The following is a 21,282-nucleotide window of genomic DNA, read 5'->3' as shown; positions in this document are numbered from 1 at the left end:
CACAATGACAAAGTTAAAAAATACTGACGTGTTGACAAAAACTGACGGAGTTGACAAAAAAGTGACTGTGTTGACAAAAACTGATGGTGTTGACAAAAAACTGACGGTGTTGACACAATGACGATGTTGACACAATGACGGTGTTGACAAAAACTGACGGTGTTGACACAATGACAGAGTTAAAAAATACTGACGGTGTTGACAAACTGACGATGTTGAAAAAAACTGACGGTGTTGACACATAATGACAGTGTTGACAAAAACTGACGGTGTTGACACATAATGACAGTGTTGACAAAAACTGACGGTGTTGACAAAAACTGACGGAGTTGACACATAATGACGGAGCAAGGAAATATGTAAATTTTGGCTTTGATAATCAAGCAAGCGTGTGCAAGAAGGAAAATCATCATCATGTTCCCAGGATGCACCTCATGAAATTTGGTTGAGAAAACGTTCACGGTCTGCCAAGCTGGGATCGGAAAGTGTTTTCACTATATATCTTTACACATTCCTTCCATTTGTGTTTTTTATAGTTTTGATGGTGAAAAGGGAAAACTCTTATAATAAAGATTGAGCAGATGCATCTGATCAATACTGTATATAAAAATAAAAAAGACCTCGCATCATCCACTGAAAAAACATCAATACAAAATAATAAAAATACCAACATTGAGCTGCATTAGTTTAATCAAAACAGGTGTAGTATCTGCAAGCAGACAGTGAAGCCTTCAAAACAACGATGACCTGAGGAGCTGGTGCTAGTAAAGCATCCTTGACACATACTTACTTTAGTCCTTCCATTTATTGAGTAGTTTCCCAGTTTTCCATTACAACTCCTGACCAGGTCATCCATGCGACTCATCAAGAAGCGGATCTTCTCACATCCAGGCTCCTTTCCCTCAATCCAAGTGATTTGATCCCCTCTTATGTCCTTAGAAGAGTCACTTTTCTGACTCACCAGCTGTCCGTCAGTGAATTTACCAGTCTGATGAAGAGCTTTCACATCCTCCAGTATGGACAGTCCGATGTCTTCACCCAGAAAGTTGTCCACTACACAGATGCCATGTTTGTTCATACATGGGATTATATACTCAGTGGCCAGTTTTTGTGTTTGAGGTTTGGGTTTTGTGTTACTGCTGTCAGTTTCTGAGCTGATCAGTTTTGGATCGGCTGGTTTCTCCAGCTGCTGTGGAGTTTGAGGCACAATCTTGGTCTTGTCAGCCTCTCTGCAGGTGAGTTTATGTTTTTTCCAGTGCTGTTTCTGATGTTCTTTGCTGCAGTAGAAGGAGATCCGGCACCGACCGCACTTTAAAAGGTTTTCCATCTTGCCACACAGCTCGCAATACTGTTTATCCCGGTCCTGATCCAGAACAGTAACGCATCGCTCCATGTTCTCGTTTGCGAGCTGCTGGCCCTTTAAATCTCGTCCTTCCCCACGCGTTCCTGCAGATAACTTTCACGTTGATCCACGCTCAACGCGTCAGCCTCAACAAACGCAAACTAATAATCGTATCCGCTTCATCACATAAGAATATCCCCCCTCTCTCCGTTAAATAAACGGCTGGGTTTTTGGATCGTGCCGCGCGAGCTCCATCCTGCTGGCGCGCGCCTCCATGCGCGTGGTTGTGTTGGTCTGAGTTCTGCACGTCGCCAGTACAAACCAAACCTCTGACGTCAGATACGAGGGGCGTGACCAACGGTTTCAGACCTGTTAAATGTGTCCCGCCTTATTTCATTCAAACACACTTTAGGCGGGATAATTGAGTTATTGTGTTCGCGTTATTTATCGCATTCAGAAGGATCTTAAAATGTTAATTTCTTTGTTAGTAGAAGGTAGGTGGTCTAATTAGCAAGAATTTGGAGAACTAAGACTTTAGGTTTTAGTTCAGGTCGACGGGGGTCAAAGTCAGTTCAATTTGTGCCCCCTCACTAAAATGAGTTGCAAAAAACGACATTTATCCTGTTAGCATTAGCTTAAACTGAATAAAACTCGACATGCTGCAATTAATTTATAATCATGATCTGAACTAAAACTATATTTAGCCTATTTTTTTCTTTTTACTTGAACATTAATCACCATGGTGGTGATCATAAAACTCTATTCTTGGTTATAGTTAATATTACACCCCCCAAAAAGGCTAGGCTACATAAATAGCTACTATGCTACATATTTTTACTTCTATAGTTGAAAAGGGATAGGTCAAAATCAAGGGGTTTTTCGAGAAAAACATTAAAAAAATTAATGATGAAAAATAAGATTAAAATAGGCCAAATAGATGATACTTTGATTACAAATATTAAATAATAATAATAATAAAACACTATTATCACTATTAACTAACTATTAACTGTGACTTTTGCCTCAAACTCCTAAACACTGCAAGGTTGTTAAGTTTAAGTATTGGGTAGGATTGGGTGGGATGAAGAATAAGGCATTAATAAGTGTATTATAAGTACTAATAAACTGCTAATATCATAATACGCATGTTAATAAGAAACTTAATTGTGAGAATTGGACCCTAAAGTGTAATTAAAAAAAAAAAAAAAAAAAAATAGGCCTACATCTAACAGTACATTATTATAGTGAGTAGAAAAATCATAATATCTAACAAAATAGGAAATTAATATTATAAGATTTGGGGGTCTGTGGCATCTAAAAGACTGAAAACCCGTGGTCTAAATAACAACATCACTGTATTTGTACAAGTTGCTAAGCAAGCAAACATATTATGGGATTTCAATAAAATGCACAGAAATGTAGGCTAATTTCATCATGTTTATTTTGTTGTCCACTGCCCCCTGTAGGATCACGCTGGCACTCATTCAGACAGTGAGGAGGCACTGGGCGGCACGTACACAGTTGGCATGAATCCTTCAGGCAAAAATTCATGGAGAAGAACAGTAATCTGATATACTGTATGTGCAATCAAAGGAGAGAACCTCTCTCTCTCTCTATCACTCAATGTATGTATGTATATATATATACACTGCCCTCCAAAAGTTTGGAAACACCCTAGAAAAGTGGGGTTTTGGACAATATTGGCATGAATCCTTTTTAATTTGTGATAATTTTGCACTGATAAGGGACAACACAAACTACGAAAACATATTTTATTACATAAAAAGTTTATACATAAAAAAACCCCTTAAATTTAGATTCATCAAAATATCCAGCATTAGCAGCTATCTGACCTAAACTGGGTTCTGATTGGTTCATTGTATTCTAAACTTAATTGGCAATCAATTATTGAAGCTATTAAGGTGTGCTGACCCAAAAATCTTTTACAAACCTGGGCCAAGTTTAAACCAGTAACCAGCATCACAGCTGGCAAAGGGGGATGTCTGACTTTGACATGTATATATTGCCATTATTATGTAATCAAAATGAAAATTATTATTACTGGTCTTCAATGATAATGTCAAGTTACGTTAATGTATTTGCACCTCTCTCTCTCTCTCTCTCTCTCTCTCTATATATATATATATATATATATGTATAGAGAGAGAGAGAGAGAGAGAGAGTAGTAACCTTGTATTCTTTTAACTACTTTGAGGAAACATGATGTAAATATGTAAATAAAATCATTCATTCATTCATTCATTCATTCATTCAAATGTTCTGTAGGATTGGTTCCACATTGGGACTTTAGAAGAAAATTATTTGAAAATTACTTTGACATAAAACAGTATGAATGTATTCTTTCCAAATTATTTAATCGAAATTTGAGTGCCTATATAATTTAAAGAAGACATACTTTTACTACTGTACTAAAAATATAATCGGAAATCAATGGACCAAGGTAAACTACATTACCCAGAATGACTTGCGGTGGCACGCAATTAATACGCGCAGGTCCCGTGTAAACAATGGAAGTCCGTTCGCGTGCCAGCGTTCAAATTAAATAGGATAATTCGCTGCATTTATAACGAACGCACGATTTGATTACACATTTATAAAATAATTTGTTTCTAGGTTTAATACCTATTAGCGGAAGTACGTAATCATACAGGCGCACGTGTAAACCTACGATAAAGGCGTTCAGCTGGATTTACACGCACTAAAAATCACAATCAGCTGGTTAAATAAAATCAGTTTATTGTCCATTCATGAACACACGTGTCCAGTGAAATATATTTTACTACAGAGATGAGTAAACGAGAAGGTAAAGCCTGACACTGTCTTTCGCTTTACGGACGCAGTTTAAGATCATTTGATGAATGCAGAAATCCTCATGTTATTGTCGTGATGGTGAGTTATGTGTTTGTTTATTTAAATATATGCTTTTAATGTTCCTCGCAGACGAGGGATGCGGCCGAAAACGAAGGACCGAAGTTGGACCGAAATCAGATGACTGTATGAACCCAGATTCAGCTGTTATTGCTGCTTTCAAAGGTGAGAGAGTCGGTCAGTGTGTGTTCAGTGCCCCAGATGAATGAATCTGATATATTTACTGGTTTCTCTGACAGTGTTCCAGCAAGAACTTGACACCAAACACGATAAATATGAGCGTTTGGTGAAAATCAGTCGAGATGTCACCATCGAGAGCAAACGGACCATATTCCTCCTGCACAGAGTGACCAGGTCAGATTCACTCGAGAGCTTGTACAGATACAGTATTCTATCTATCTATCTGTCTATCTGTCTGTCTGTCTGTCTGTCTGTCGGTCTATCTGTCTGTCTGTCTGTCTGTCTGCCTATCTATCTATCTATCTATCTATCTATCTATCTATCTATCTATCTATCTATCTATCTGTCTGTCTGTCTGTCTGTCTGTCTGTCTGTCTGTCTGTCTGTCTGTCTGTCTGTCTGTCTGTCTGTCTGTCTGTCTGTCTGTCTGTCTGTCTGTCTGTCTGTCTGTCTGTCTGTCTATCTATCTGTCTGTCTGCCTATCTATCTATCTATCTATCTATCTATCTATCTATCTATCTATCTATCTATCTGTCTGTCTGTCTGTCTGTCTGTCTGTCTGTCTGCCTATCTATCTATCTATCTATCTATCTATCTATCTATCTATCTGTCTATCTATCTGTCTATCTATCTATCTATCTATCTGTCTGTCTGTCTGTCTGCCTATCTATCTATCTATCTATCTATCTATCTATCTATCTATCTATCTATCTATCTATCTGTCTGTCTGTCTGTCTGTCTGTCTGTGTCTGCCTATCTATCTATCTATCTATCTATCTATCTATCTATCTATCTATCTGTCTGTCTGTCTGTCTGCCTATCTATCTATCTATCTATCTATCTGTCTGTCGGTCTATCTGTCTGTCTGTCTGTCTGTCTGTCTATCTATCTATCTATCTATCTATCTATCTATCTGTCTGTCTGTCTGTCTGTCTGCCTATCTATCTATCTATCTATCTATCTGTCTGTCTGTCTGTCTGTCTGTCTGCCTATCTATCTATCTATCTATCTATCTATCTATCTATCTATCTATCTATCTATCTATCTATCTTTCTATCTGTCTGTCTATCTATCATCTGTCTTTCTGTTATTCTATCTATAGTATCTATTTATCTATCATTCCATCTGTCCATCATTCTATCTATCTGTCTATCTACTGTATCTACTGTATCTATCCATCTATCTTTCTATCTATCTCTCTATCTATCTATCTATCTATCTATCTATCTATCTGTCTATCTGTCCATCTATCTATCTATCTATCTATCTATCTATCCATCTATCTACTGTATCTATCCATCTATCTCTCTATCCATCTATCTACTGTATCTATCCATCTATCTCTCTATCTATCTATCTACAGTATCTATCTATCGTATCTATCTACAGTATCTATCTATCTATCATTCTGTCAGTCTATCATTCTATCTATCTATCTGTCCATCTATCTATAGTATCTATCTAATTCGATTCAATTCAAATCATTCTATCTATCTCTCTGTCTGTCTATCTGTAGTATCTATCTCTCTATAGTATCTCTATCAACTGTAAAATATTCGGCACACCTATTCAGTTTACTATTTTCTTAAATATATATATATATATATATATATATATATATATATATATATATATATATATATATAGAGAGAGAGAGACAGACAGACAGACAGACAGACAGACAGACAGATAGATAGATAGATAGATAGATAGATAGATAGATAGACCGACAGATAGATAGATGGATGGATGGATGGATAGATACTGTAGATAGATAGATGTTTCTGTTTTAATCAATTGGTTGATTTAGAATCTAATAAATGATAAAAAGGATAACCTCATATCAGTACAACATAACTCTAGATTTTGTATGTCATTAGACTGTATGAGTTTTACACGTATAGGAGCATCTGCTCAGTGCCTCAACTGTAAATAATCATTAGTGTATTTTCAGTGTTCCAGATGTTGAGGAGATCCTGAACGAGGCAGATGTGAAGCTGGACAGTGTGAGGCAGAAGATCGGACAGATAGCGGAAGAACTGAGAGGAGAAGATTTACACCAGTTCCACCGAGCGTTTACTCCAGGTACGGCCACAGCAAACAGCTGATGTGTCATGTGACTCAAGAACATTTGTAGTTTAGATGCATGAGTAGATAATATTATATATCCTATTTTTACATGTTATTTATATATGGTCCCACAACTGCTGTGTACTGTCATGTGATACAGTGCACTTATTGTGTACATGCATGTTTTCACATTTATACCTGCATCTGCTTAAACCTACCCAAAACAAACCTGGGTTACAAGTTATTTTAAGGTGTTTTTGTTACACTGTAATTATTCATTTACATACTGAGTAATATTAAGTAACTGCATATGGGGTTAGGATTAGGGTTGGGTTTGGTTTAGGATTAGTTGCATGTAATTATGCATTATTACTTCAGTAACTACATGTAACAATGACACTACAATAAAGTGTCTCTAACCTCACCCACCTCAGCAATGCTTTGCAATACATCATGAACATAATAAGTAGAGTGTTATGTTTTTATTATAGTTTATTGTCTTTTGTTTTTATATTTTTAGTTTTCATGTTTATTATATTTATTTATTTTTTAAATATTGCTATTTAGGTTTAATTAATTTATTTTATTTTATTTTTTTTTTTATTATTAATTTCCAGTTTCCAACTTATTTCAGTTTATTCCTAAGGCAACATTTCTAATTTTTGTTTATATATTTTTTTTTAACTAATAATTATATTTTATTTTAATTCAGCTTTATTTCAAATAACAGAAATGTTTTAACAGTTTTAGGTAACAATAATAACCCTGATTGTACCTCACAATTAATTTTTTGATGCAAGTGCACAGTAGTTATGAACACTATTATTATATTATATTATATTATATTATATTATATTATATTATTTACTATATTATTAGACCCCCTGATATGATTGTAAAGCGCTTCGAGTACCCAGAATAGTACTATATAAATAACAAATTATTTATTATTATTATTATTATTATTATTATTATGTAATTTAATGGTCATGCTTTCTATTATGTAATATCTTATTTTTCCAACTACTAGATTAAGTAGTTCTGACAATGTATTCCTATAATTGTTTCACTTGGGGTTTGTCTTGTAATTCTGTGCCAGTCTTATAAGAACTGATGATAATGATGATAAAATGACAACATTTAGTCGGATATCTAATGATACTTTCATGTGTTACGAATGTTCAGTTTAAATGTTAGTGTTGTATTTTAAGACTTTTGGACTTTCTTGCACTTTACGCCACTACATAATATCTCATCTTGCTTAATGTTTCCAAGAGCGGTCACCATGCTTTTCCAGCCATTATTATTTTTGTCTTTCATAAGAGGAGAGAGGGCAGACACAATGTCTGCAAACTTCTGAGGAAAACGTGGATAAGGGAGGGAGGGGACCTACCAAATTCTGTGGTTATCTAGCGGTAAGGGGAAGTCATTTTTAGATTATGGTCGTAGAGAAATCATCGGGGTCTTTCTTGAGACGTGACCGAGGTCAGATCCTGTCAATTAGGTTTCTATTTTTCTTTTTGTTTGAAGAGCTTTATTGGGTTGTGAGGGGCAAGCAGACGCTCACCCACGGGCCCAATCATTGAGAAAGTCTCTGCTCGTTTAATGGGCTTGTTTTCGCACAAAAGCCATTAAAGGTACTTGCAGCTAAATTTGACACTAATTGCATTAAGTAAATTCACGCTGCAGAACCTTTTAACACAACTGGCATTGGTGCATGAACAGGTGACCTTCTGTAGTTGCTTAAGTGTTAGATAAGCTGCTTCAGAGTCATGTCACAATCATATTTATGAGATGAGTGCACTCAAATGCCACTATAAATATTCTAATCAGCATTTACTTTAAGCACAGATTTCATGTGTTGTGGGTGTGTTGATTTAGGAATAATAGTGGAAATAAACTGATAAATTTTAATTGTGAATGCTGGTTAGTTTGTTTGCATTTGTGTTCATGTTGGTGAGAACTATAATAATTCATAATTTTTCATAGATAAAGCATGCAACTAATGCACATTTGCTATTTCTTTTTGTTGTAGTAGCACTAAACAATGCAGTATTTTTGTTAGGATTTACACTGTGAAGAATGATTTTTCAAAGTTAATAGCAAAGAAAACAATTGTTTACACGAAAATAATTATTTCAGGGTTTCTTCAAAATTTAATGTTCAATTTCAATTCAGTGTGTTACTGGCTCTTTCTTTGTAATTCATTGTGTAATTTACTAGCAGTTTCTGAGTGAAAATTGTTTCAACTTAAATTCATTTTTTTTCAGTGAAAATAGAAAGAAATATTAAATTTAAGTTTTATTACATCCAGAATAAACATTTAAGACTGATGCATGCATTTCCGTTGAAAGGCAAAGATCCAATTTCATGCATTTTCTGCAAGATCCTCCTTTCTATTAAACATATTTTATTGGACGTCATACTTTTAACCCTTGTGTGACCTTATGGACATTTTTGTCATTTTCTGTTTTGTTGTTTTGATCATTTTGCCTGTGTTAATGCCAGTTGCATACATTTTGGCACAGGTGTGTATTTTTATTGGAATTTTACTATTTCACCCCCATTTCCTTTAATACATCTATTTTACACTAGTAACACAAAATAGTTCCTCTCAGGACCTTAAGGACAGAATTGAAACCCATTAAAACTGCAATTTTTAACCCCAGGGCCATTTAACTATAAAATGATGCAATCTTGTTAATAGGTTTTCATTCTGTTGGCAAGGCTTCAAAATTATTATTATTATTATTTTTTTTTTTTTTTACCAGATGGTGCCATTTTCTCAGGTTTGGCCTATAAAGCAAATATTTGCTTTATTCCTGTTTTCTGCTTCTGCATATTATAGAGCCAATTAGATAAATTATGCAGCTATAATTGTGTGGGTGTGTTGGTTGTAATATTTGAGAGAGAAAAACTACTGCAAATCACAAATCCAACCACATCTAATAGGGAAAATTTGGTACTTCGCCCAAACAAAATCTTACTAAAAGCTAATTTTTTGAGATCTCAACCTAAAATTTGGAACACAACTTGTTTAGATTTATGGTTTTCTAGCAGTTTTAGAGTTCAACGTGTCATAAAATATACAAATCTGATTCCAAAAAAGTTGGGACACTTTACAAATTGTGAATAAAAACAGAACGTCTGGGGACTGAGGAGACAAGTTGCTCAAGTTTAGGAATAGGAATGTTGTCCCATTCTTGTCTAATACAGGCTTCTAGTTGCTCAACTGTCTTAGGTCTTCTTTGTCGCATCTTCCTCTTTATGATGCGCCAAATGTTTTCTATGGGTGAAAGATCTGGACTGCAGGCTGGTCATTTCAGTACCCGGATCCTTCTTCTACGCAGCCATGATGTTGTAATTGATGCAGTATGTGGTCTGGCATTGTCATGTTGGAAAATGCAAGGTCTTCCCTGAAAGAGACGACGTCTGGATGGGAGCATATGTTGTTCTAGAACTTGGATATACCTTTCAGCATTGATGGTGCCTTTCCAGATGTGTAAGCTGCCCGTGCCACACGCACTCATGCAACCCCATACCATCAGAGATGCAGGCTTCTGAACTGAGCGCTGATAACAACTTGGGTTGTCCTTGTCCTCTTTAGTCCGGATGACATGGTGTCCCAGTTTTCCAAAAAGAACTTCAAATTTTGATTCGTCTGACCACAGAACAGTTTTCCACTTTGCCACAGTCCATTTTAAATGAGCCTTGGCCCAGAGAAAACGCCTGCGCTTCTGGATCATGTTTAGATATGGCTTTTTTTTTGACCTATAGAGTTTTAGCTGGCAACGGCGAATGGCACGGTGGATTGTGTTCACCGACAATGTTTTCTGGAAGTATTCCTGAGACCATGTTATTTCCATTACAGTAGCATTCCTGTATGTGATGCAGTGCCGTCTAAGGCCCCGAAGATCATGGGCATCCAGTATGGTTTTCCGGCCTTGACCCTTACGCACAGAGATTGTTCCAGATTCTCTGAATCTTTGGATGATATTATGCACTGTAGATGATGATAACTTCAAACTCTTTGCAATTTTTCTCTGAGAAACTCCTTTCTGATATTGCTCCATTGGGGGAATTGGTGATCCTCTGCCCATATTGACTTCTGAGAGACACTGCCACTCTGAGAGGCTCTTTTTATACCCAATCATGTTGCCAATTGACCTAATAAGTTGCAAATTGGTCCTCCAGCTGTTCCTTATATGTACATTTAACTTTTCCGGCCTCTTATTGCTACCTGTCCCAACTTTTTTGGAATGTGTAGCTCTCATGAAATCCAAAATGAGCCAATATTTGGCATGACATTTCAAAATGTCTCACTTTCAACATTTGATATGTTATCTATATTCTATTGTGAATAAAATATAAGTTTATGAGATTTGTAAATTATTGCATTCCTTTTTTATTCACAATTTGTACAGTGTCCCAACTTATTTGGAATCGGGTTTGTATATTTTATATAAAATAATGTTCATAAATCATTTTCATAAACTTATATATATTATACTTAAATATAGCTTTTTTTGTTTTACTTTTTAAATTTTTTCTTTTACTTCAACAATAATTTGCTAAGCTTCTTTAAAATGATACCAAACTTAAGTCTGTGTTCCCAAGCTTCAAGTTTTTGACACAGACATTTTTGTCCTCTGTGGACCAATGTGTGACTTTTTATAATTGACGCACAAGGGTTAATGCAATTAGACAATATTTTTATTTAGTAAGATCACTTAAGGACTTAAGTTTGATTTTACTAGATAATGTTTTAGAATTTTTATTATATGTAAATGTAAAGCATCTTGTGCAATTGTAAACAGCTCTATTTTTCTATTTTTTTGTTTGGTTTTTATTCTTATTGTATTGATGCAACTCTTGTATAACTTGTAACTTGCCAAGAAAATAGACCCAGTTGCTGACATATATCTACTACTATACCAAAATACTTGAGCTTAAAATGTGCTAAAATAAATGTGCATCATATAACTATAGTTCATAATTACGACTTTCGAGCTTGTAAGTTGGACTAAATCATCAGCATCAAAGGGAGGCACCATTAAATCATTCCCTTCTTTTAAATAGAAAATATTTTTTCACCACTAGTCTTGATACTGTCTGTATTTAAGTGGCAATTTTTTCTTCTTCAGTATTTATGACAGCATGTTTGCATGAAAAATTCCTGGCTTTTCTCAGACAGACGCACATTTTATTTACCACCTGAACCGTATCTTTTCTGCTGGATTTCGATTGTCACACACTGTACCTGATAGAAATGAAGATAATCCTTTGCCCGTATTAAAAACGGCGCTTTTCTTTCATGCCTGGCATCAAACTCCTGCATAGCACAGCATTTAGACCATCATCTCTATTCACTGACACACACAAACACACTCTTATTTTTTCAGCGTTTGGCCCACTGAAAGCCCAATTATCTGTTTCCTTTTGGCTCAGAAGGATTGGTGAAGGGTACACAAGTCACACTGGCACAATTCATCAGCGTCTGATCTGGGTACAGAGATGGACGATATATAAGTGGCTCTATTATTGTTCAAAAATGCATTGAGCATTTAATTTTTGACCATCAGAGATGAAGAGGTCAGTGGGTTACAAACTGCAGATTGGCCTGGACTCATAGTCGGCCAGAGATGGTTTGTGATTGCTGTTTGTGATCTTGTTTGATGCTGTAGTAGTTTTGTCTGTCTCCATCTGTTAGTCACATCCTCCTGCACCCAATATTGAGCCCTGAGTCCATCTCTTTATCATAATACAATATTTGCAAACATTAAACAAGACTTTGAATAGAAGGATCTTATGAAGCTATTCACATTTTTCTTTATTTGTTTGTGTATGTTCATTTTATTTGTTTTTAAATGTAATTATATATACACGATATACTTAAGGCTTCTCCTATATCTCTCTTTTTTTTTTACGGTACTATATGTGAATTGCTTGCAAATACAATCACTGTAATATGATTAACTTGCTTGTCACTTTTAACCAATAGGTGGCACTGTTATCATATTATTATGGTGTGGTCAGTGTGAGGTAACAATGAAAAATATAAAAAAGTTTGGTGTCAATATACCGAAGTGTTGCAGAGTTACATCCTCAAAATCAGTTTAGCATCATGCCAACAAATTAGTTGATGTGTAATTCAAGAACGGTTTGGTCTATTGGAAAGCTTTTGATAACATTTTGTCTGAAGATGATCTGAGCCAATTTTGGTGAAAATCGGACCAACGGTCTCGGAGGAGTTAGAAAAAAAATTCAAAATGGTACACAAGTTCGACCCAATATGGTATAATTGTTCTCGACGTGACTCAAGGAATCTATCAAGACCAGTTTCAATAAATAGGCAAAATTAATCAAAAGCTATTAGCATTTTTTTTAAAAATTCATTATAAATGTTGACCAGAAGGTGGCGCTGTTCCAAAACTTTATTAGTTCCTTCAGAGCAGGGCATGGTCCCGATGATACATACAGAATTTCATAACAATATGCCAATGCGTTCATAAAATACAGCATTTTAGGGCAGAATTCAAAATGGCTGAAGCCATTCAACTCTTTTTTTTTTTTTTTTTTTTTTTTTTTTTTTTTTTTTTTTTGAAAATTGTTCGACTCTGTATGTGCCACTGAATTAGAAGAGAGAAGAGCATTTAAGATTTTTGGTCAATTCATTCAGAAGTTATAAGCAAAAATAGCCATTTTTCATATTTCCTGACCAGTACCAAGTTTGGTACCAAGTCCTGACATGTACCAAGTTTGGTCTGAATACGCTAAATGCAGAGATATGGCCTCCCTTCTAATTTGGCATGCTCTTCGTCAAATTTGTTGATGTAATATTGAAGAACGGTTTGGTTTTTCAAAAAATTTTTATAACTATTTGCCAGCATGGTCTGAAGATGATCTTCGTTAAAATTGGACAAACCGTCTTGGAGGATTCCTTGACGTCTTGAGTCAAGGAATTTTGTTTCTAGCCCTTACAGTTCAGAAGTTATTTGCATAAACGTAAGTGCAAATTTGGACAGGTGGTGGCGCTAGAGGGATTGAGTTAGAGAGTCCTAATTCGCTGTGGTTAATGTTTGGACTGTTCTCAGTCCTTTTGCCAAATTTCACAACTTTTTACCATTACGGTTCTGTGGGCTGCTATAGACTTCCAGAGCAGAAGAAGAATAGAAAATAAGAAAACTAATGGATACAATAGGTGCCATAGCAACTTTGGTGTTTGGGACCTAATAATACTCAGGAGTCAGAATAATTAAAATCAAAGAAAAAGAGTCAGAAAACCCCTGTGTTTCAGATTCTAACAAATGGACAGGTGTTGCAATTTTAAGTTTTGCTCTAGTTAGTGATTTTGACTAGTAGCCTCAGTGTGTTTACATCCAGTAAGGTGACTGTTCTGTCAAATTAACCTCCAAAGAAATGTCTTGAGAGGGAGTCTCCAATCTCATGCCTGATAACGTTATCTCACTTCCTGCTGACCCTGAGAGAAGACAACAAACTCTTCAGTACGTTCAGCTTTTGTGGGAACCACGACGCGCTGCTCTCTTTCACAAGCACAGCTTCATTAAGAGCTGCTGCGTTTTGGACCAACTGGGTTTTTGTTTTCATTTTTATGTTGAACATTGTCACACTGCATGTAAATCTGTGCCCGGGGAGCGACAGATAAGAACGTCTTTGATGTTAATTGCCACTCCAAAAGTAAAGCTTAATCACAAAGTCTTCCGTCCTGTCATTATTGGCCTGATGTTTATACAAGAGCTGGACACAAATACAGCGGTCAGTCACACAGCTCAGTTAAACATCATCTACTGACTGAGACCGTTTGAATGCCAGAAAAACTTCACATTACGACATCTTTTGCTGTTAAAAATGTGAGATGCAGGTCAGTGGAACGAAATAAAAGCACAAGGTGTAAAGATGTGCCGAGCGCTGCGTTTTTATAATGCGATATGCAAGCGCAGCGTTCTATGCCTACTGCATGTTTACATAAAGAAAAGTAGCACAGTTCTATATGAACAGCCCCTTAGTTTACAAAGTAGTACAAACTAACAGTGTCTTAAAAGGTTAGTTCACCCAAAAATGGAATTTCTGTCATCATTTACTCACCCTCATGTTGTTTCAAACCCATAAGACTTTCATTCATCTTTGGAGCACAAATTAAGATATTTGTAATGAAGTCTGAGAGATTTCTTTCCCTCAATTGACAGCTACGCAACTGACACTTTGATGCTTGACGAGACACAATCACTTTATATGATTGAACGGATTTAATTTTAGGCTTTTATTCACATAAACATTGACCAGCAAACATAAACAGAAGCTCAGCCGTACTTGCTTGACGGGCTCAAACTTCTTGCAGAAGCTCAAACTTGCTGCGTAACACGAGAATGAACCTCGTTGGTTCTTGAGGAAGCTCAAACGCGCTGCGTAACACGAGAATGAACCTCATTGGTTCTTGAGGAAGCTCAAACATGCTGCGTAACATGAGAATGAACCTCATTGGTTCTTGCGGAAGCTCAAACATGCTGCGTAACATGAGAATGAACCTCAAACGTGCTGCGTAACATGAGAATGAACCTCGTTGGTTCTTGAGGAAGCTCAAACGCGCTGCCTAACAGGAGAATGAACCTCATTGGTTCTTGCTGAAGCTCAAACGTGCTGCGTAACACGAGAATGAACCTCATTGGTTCTTGAGGAAGCTCAAACGCGCTGCCTAACAGGAGAATGAACCTCATTGGTTCTTGCTGAAGCTCAAACGTGCTGCGTAACACGAGAATGAACCTCGTTGGTTCTTGAGAAAGCTCAAACGCGCTGCGTAACACGAGAATGAACCTCATTGGTTCTTGCGGAAGCTTAAACATGCTGCGTAACATGAGAATGAACCTCATTGGTTCTTGCGGAAGCTCAAACATGCTGCGTAACATGAGAATGAACCTCAAACGTGCTGCGTAACACGAGAATGAACCTCATTGGTTCTTGCGGAAGCTCAAACATGCTGCGTAACATGAGAATGAACCTCAAACGTGCTGCGTAACACGAGAATGAACCTCGTTGGTTCTTGCTGAAGCTCAAACATACTGCGTAACACGAGAATGAACCTCATTGGTTCTTGCGGAAGCTCAAACATACTGCGTAATACGAGAATGAACCTCATTGGTTCTTGCGGAAGCTCAAACATGCTGCGTAACATGAGAATGAACCTCATTGGTTCTTGCGGAAGCTCAAACATGCTGCGTAACATGAGAATGAACCTCAAACGTGCTGCGTAACACGAGAATGAACCTCATTGGTTCTTGCGGAAGCTCAAACATGCTGCGTAACACGAGAATGAACCTCATTGGTTCTTGCGGAAGCTCAAACATACTGCGTAACACGAGAATGAACCTCATTGGTTCTTGCGGAAGCTCAAACATGCTGCGTAACATGAGAATGAACCTCATTGGTTCTTGCGGAAGCTCAAACGTGCTGCGTAACACGAGAATGAACCTCGTTGGTTCTTGCTGAAGCTCAAACGTGCTGCGTAACACGAACGAACCTCATTGGTTCTTGCAGAAGCTCAAACGTGCTGCGTAACACGAACAAACCTCATTGGTTCTTGAGGAAGCTCAAACGAGCTGCCTAACACGAGAATGAACCTTGTTGGTTCTTGCAGAAGCTCAAACGCGCTGTGTAACACGAGAACGAACCTCATTGGTTCTTGCAGAAGCTCAAATGTGCTGCGTAACACGAGAATGAACCTCAAACGTGCTGCGTAACACGAACGAACCTCATTGGTTCTTGCAGAAGCTCAAACGTGCTGCGTAACACGAGAATGAACCTCGTTGGTTCTTGCAGAAGCTCAAACATGCTGCGTAACATGAGAATGAACCTCAAACGTGCTGCGTAACACGAGAATGAACCTCATTGGTTCTTGCTGAAGCTTAAACATGCTGCGTAACATGAGAATGAACCTCATTGGTTCTTGCGGAAGCTCAAACATGCTGCGTAACATGAGAATGAACCTCATTGGTTCTTGCGGAAGCTCAAACATGCTGCGTAACATGAGAATGAACCTCAAACGTGCTGCGTAACACGAGAATGAACCTCATTGGTTCTTGCGGAAGCTCAAACATACTGCGTAACACGAGAATGAACCTCATTGGTTCTTGCGGAAGCTCAAACATGCTGCGTAACATGAGAATGAACCTCATTGGTTCTTGCGGAAGCTCAAACATGCTGCGTAACACGAACGAACCTCATTGGTTCTTGCAGAAGCTCAAACGTGCTGCGTAACACGAACAAACCTCATTGGTTCTTGAGGAAGCTCAAACGCGCTGCCTAACACGAGAACGAACCTCATTGGTTTTTGCAGAAGCTCAAATGTGCTGCGTAACACGAGAATGAACCTCAAACGTGCTGCGTAACACGAACGAACCTCATTGGTTCTTGCAGAAGCTCAAACATGCTGTGTAACACGAGAATGAACCTCGTTGGTTCTTGCAGAAGCTCAAGCGCGCTGCGTAACACACGAGAATGAACCTTGTTGGTTCTTGCAGAAGCTCAAACGCGCTGCGTAACACACGAGAATGAACCTTGTTGGTTCTTGCAGAAGCTCAAACGCGCTGTGTAACATGAGAATGAACCGCATTGGTTCTTGCAGAAGCTCAAATGTGCTGCGTAACACGAGAATGAACCTCAAACGTGCTGCGTAACACGAACAAACCTCATTGGTTCTTGCAGAAGCTCAAACGCGCTGTGTAACACACGAGAATGAACCTCATTGGTTCTTGCAGAAGCTCAAACGCGCTGCGTAACACGAGAATGAACCTTGTTGGTTCTTGCAGAAGCTCAAACGCGCTGTGTAACACGAGAATGAACCTCATTGGTTCTTGCAGAAGCTCAAACGCGCTGCGTAACAGACGAGAATGAACCTCGTTGGTTCTTGCAGAAGCTCAAACGCGCTGTGTAACATGAGAATGAACCTCATTGGTTCTTGCAGAAGCTCAAACACGCTGCGTAACACACGAGAATGAACCTCATTGGTTCTTGCGGAAGCTCAAACGTGCTGCGTAACACGAGAATGAACCTCATTGGTTCTTGCGGAAGCTCAAACATACTGCGTAACACGAGAATGAACCTCATTGGTTCTTGCGGAAGCTCAAACATACTGCGTAACACGAGAATGAACCTCATTGGTTCTTGCGGAAGCTCAAACATGCTGCGTAACATGAGAATGAACCTCAAACGTGCTGCGTAACACGAGAATGAACCTCGTTGGTTCTTGCTGAAGCTCAAACGTGCTGCGTAACACGAACGAACCTCATTGGTTCTTGCAGAAGCTCAAACGTGCTGCGTAACACGAACAAACCTCATTGGTTCTTGAGGAAGCTCAAACGCGCTGCCTAACACGAGAACGAACCTCATTGGTTTTTGCAGAAGCTCAAATGTGCTGCGTAACACGAGAATGAACCTCAAACGTGCTGCGTAACACGAACGAACCTCATTGGTTCTTGCAGAAGCTCAAACATGCTGTGTAACACGAGAATGAACCTCGTTGGTTCTTGCAGAAGCTCAAGCGCGCTGCGTAACACACGAGAATGAACCTTGTTGGTTCTTGCAGAAGCTCAAACGCGCTGCGTAACACACGAGAATGAACCTTGTTGGTTCTTGCAGAAGCTCAAACGCGCTGTGTAACATGAGAATGAACCGCATTGGTTCTTGCAGAAGCTCAAATGTGCTGCGTAACACGAGAATGAACCTCAAACGTGCTGCGTAACACGAACAAACCTCATTGGTTCTTGCAGAAGCTCAAACGCGCTGTGTAACACACGAGAATGAACCTCATTGGTTCTTGCAGAAGCTCAAACGCGCTGCGTAACACGAGAATGAACCTTGTTGGTTCTTGCAGAAGCTCAAACGCGCTGTGTAACACGAGAATGAACCTCATTGGTTCTTGCAGAAGCTCAAACGCGCTGCGTAACAGACGAGAATGAACCTCGTTGGTTCTTGCAGAAGCTCAAACGCGCTGTGTAACATGAGAATGAACCTCATTGGTTCTTGCAGAAGCTCAAACACGCTGCGTAACACACGAGAATGAACCTCATTGGTTCTTGCTGAAGCTCAAACGTGCTGCGTAACCAACGAGGTTCATTCTCGTGTTCTTGCGGAAGCTCAAACGTGCTGCGTAACACAAGAATTAACCTCATTGGTTCTTGCTGAAGCTCAAAAGTGCTGCGTAACAGGAGAATGAACCTCATTGGTTCTTGAGGAAGCTCAAACGCGCTGCCTAACAGGAGAATGAACCTCATTGGTTCTTGCTGAAGCTCAAACGTGCTGCGTAACACGAGAATGAACCTCGTTAGTTCTTGCGGAAGCTCAAACGTGTGTTGTGAAATGATCAAATGAAAGCTTTGAGTTGAAGAACCGTAGTAATGGAGAGTGTCCTTGTTTTCTTTTCAGGGATTCAGGAGTATGTGGAGGCCGTTTCCTTCCATCACTTCATCAGACATCGCACACTGGTCAGCCTGGAGGAAATCAACGCTCGGCTGGTCTTCATGAGAGAAAATAAGGTATGATATCGTATCCTAAAGTCAACCTGAACCACATGTCTTATATCTGTCCTAATATAAACATGATCTCTTTAATGTTGTCTTGCCAAAATAGACTGGCTACGTTCTCAAGAGCGCATTCACCAGGTTTATCAGATCATTGACAATCACTCCATCGTTTGCAGTTATTTTTAGAAAGCTGTGAAGACTGCCTGCTTTGCACGTCTCTCTTGTCAGAGATATTTTTAGATGCATTGGTCTAGTTTGAGGGTAAACATGTGGCTATTGGTTTCTGTGTGGTTTTATAGTTTTTTTTTAGGCATTTTGTTTGTGAATAAACTTTTATATAGTGGTGTTTGCTAAGGCAAGCATCACTACACTCAAAAAAATATTTAGGCCTAAATTTAAGATTTATATATTTGATGTATTTGCATATAAAATTTAAATCCTTTTGCATTACTCATTTTTAACAATAACTAATAAACAAAATGAGATGCATATTTGTCAGTCATACCTAAATGAAACCGGTCAGATTTCTGCACTAGAAAAATTATTATAACAATTTGTATCTCTTTGTTGAAGGGTGTAGGTGAGGTCACGTGCCCCGGTCCATGCGTTCTGACCTTCCAGATAACGCCGACCGACTACCTGCTGGGCGTAGCCGACCTGACGGGCGAGCTGATGCGCATGTGCATAAGCAGCGTGGGCAACGGCGACATGGACACGCCCTTCCAGCTCGGCGGCTTTCTGCGGGAAATCCACGACGGCTTCTCCTACATCGGCAACACGGGACCCTACGAAGTCTCCAAGAAACTGCACACACTGCGGCAGAGCCTGGGAAAGGTGGAGGACGCGTGCTACACCCTGCGCGTGCGCGGCTCTGAGATTCCCAAACACATGCTGGCCGACGTGTTCTCCAGCAGGGCGGCGCACTTGGACCCGGATGACGCAATGGTGTGATGCGATGCGCGTCTTTTCATGTGCATGTTGGACTTGGCAAATAGACTGGGCATATTGTGAGAGTATTTTTAGTTTACGGACTTATATCTCTCTCTATCAATCTGTATTTGTTTCAATGGTTGCATGTTATTATCATGCCTTGTTCTTCAATTTTGAGCAAGATATTTAACTGATCTTGCTCCTTCTATTCTCCCTAAAAGTTATAAACATGTTTACCACGGTTTTGAAGTCAAATGGCCTCAGAAATATCAATAAAACTTGTTTTTGGTACAAACTTAGCCCTCTTCATTTATCTTTGGTTACGTCTCAACAGATCACACCAGGGTCACCATTTTATAAGGGGTTAATTATTTATCTCAAAAACACAATAGTTTTACTTAGTTTTTGTTTATTTTAATTGATTTTTTTACTCAAGAAACAAACTTTTCCTACTAAAAATATTAGTTTGATATTGAAGACCCGGAAATTGATTAAATTTCTTATTACGTTTAAAGCTGCAGTCTTTAAGTTTTGCCTCTTTGTCGCCATCTCTGTTTGAAACCTGCAATTGCAGTGATTTTCAGAATTATTTTCTTTATGAGGGTTGTGCGTCAGCACGGCTCCTCAGCGCGGATGAATCTAATGTTTTGAGGTGTATGTCAGTCAAAGCATCTGTGTAAATATTCACTGTACATCGGAATTACAAATACTACGTCTTGGAAATATGTCTAAAATAATAAGTTTCACCGGAAAATGTCACCTGCACAAGCAAGCAAGTAAGTTTATTTTTTACAATAAATCGCGCTACCAATGGTGATTAAATCTAATGATCGCAAAGTTAGCTCATATCACATCAAGCAGTGCAAATTATTGTTATTGTTACACCTTGGTAACAACATCAACATTGCGTGACTGTGTATTTAGTGTATTAGCATTACCTGTAGATTTTAATTTCTGTAATCTCTAATCTTCATCTAAAGAAATTGTTCTTTTAAGCAATTTAATGTTCCTTAGAACTCGTTCTCTTTGAAATACAAATCTTTTGTAAATACAGTAATCCCACGTATGTATCTGTAATCAGAAAAACTGGAATATAATCTAATTTCAGTCACCAGTTGTCAATGATGATTGTAATTTTGAACTTTCTTGATTACAAGCAGCTATCAAAATGACGCATTTAATTATTCCAGCTGCTACAAGAAGAGGCTACAAACCATCCGTCACCTGCAGCATCCACATCCGCGCGATTCTAGCCGGGACACCTTCTTTACGTATACAGACGTGACCTAATTCCCACGGAAACCGACCCGAACCACGCAAATTAGGAAACATTAT

The 21,282-nt window shown here is 38.3% G+C and overlaps 2 protein-coding genes across 4 annotated transcripts in view; one reads left to right on the top strand and one right to left on the bottom strand.

Moving 5' to 3' along the window:
- The window catches only part of egln1a (egl-9 family hypoxia-inducible factor 1a), a 36,917-nt gene extending 35,278 nt beyond the window's left edge, over positions 1–1,639 (bottom strand). The window contains exon 1 of the mRNA XM_048203945.1: positions 791–1,639. Coding sequence (XP_048059902.1) covers positions 791–1,393 — 603 coding nt within the window. The 5' untranslated portion in view covers positions 1,394–1,639. The remainder of the gene's footprint in view (positions 1–790) is intronic.
- Positions 1,640–1,708: 69 nt separating this feature from the next.
- tsnax (translin-associated factor X) lies at positions 1,709–20,242 on the top strand. 3 transcript variants are annotated; one of them, XM_048203948.1, is made up of 7 exons: positions 1,709–1,836; positions 2,809–2,904; positions 4,304–4,396; positions 4,471–4,585; positions 6,366–6,496; positions 18,920–19,029; positions 19,591–20,242. In XM_048203948.1, exons 2-7 carry the CDS (start codon positions 2,892–2,894, stop codon positions 19,966–19,968), a joined length of 840 nt encoding a protein of 279 aa, XP_048059905.1. In that variant the 5' UTR covers positions 1,709–1,836; positions 2,809–2,891; the 3' UTR covers positions 19,969–20,242. The 3 variants fall into 3 exon arrangements, with proteins under 3 accessions (XP_048059905.1, XP_048059903.1, XP_048059904.1); XM_048203946.1 differs by having other exon boundaries at positions 2,809–2,919; XM_048203947.1 differs by lacking the exons at positions 1,709–1,836; positions 2,809–2,904 and adding an exon at positions 3,816–4,166.
- The last annotated feature ends 1,040 nt before the right edge of the window (positions 20,243–21,282 follow it).

Source organism: Megalobrama amblycephala, linkage group LG10, assembly GCF_018812025.1.
Source record: "Megalobrama amblycephala isolate DHTTF-2021 linkage group LG10, ASM1881202v1, whole genome shotgun sequence".
NCBI lineage: Eukaryota > Metazoa > Chordata > Actinopteri > Cypriniformes > Xenocyprididae > Megalobrama > Megalobrama amblycephala.
This window is presented reverse-complemented; position numbering and strand designations above follow the sequence as displayed.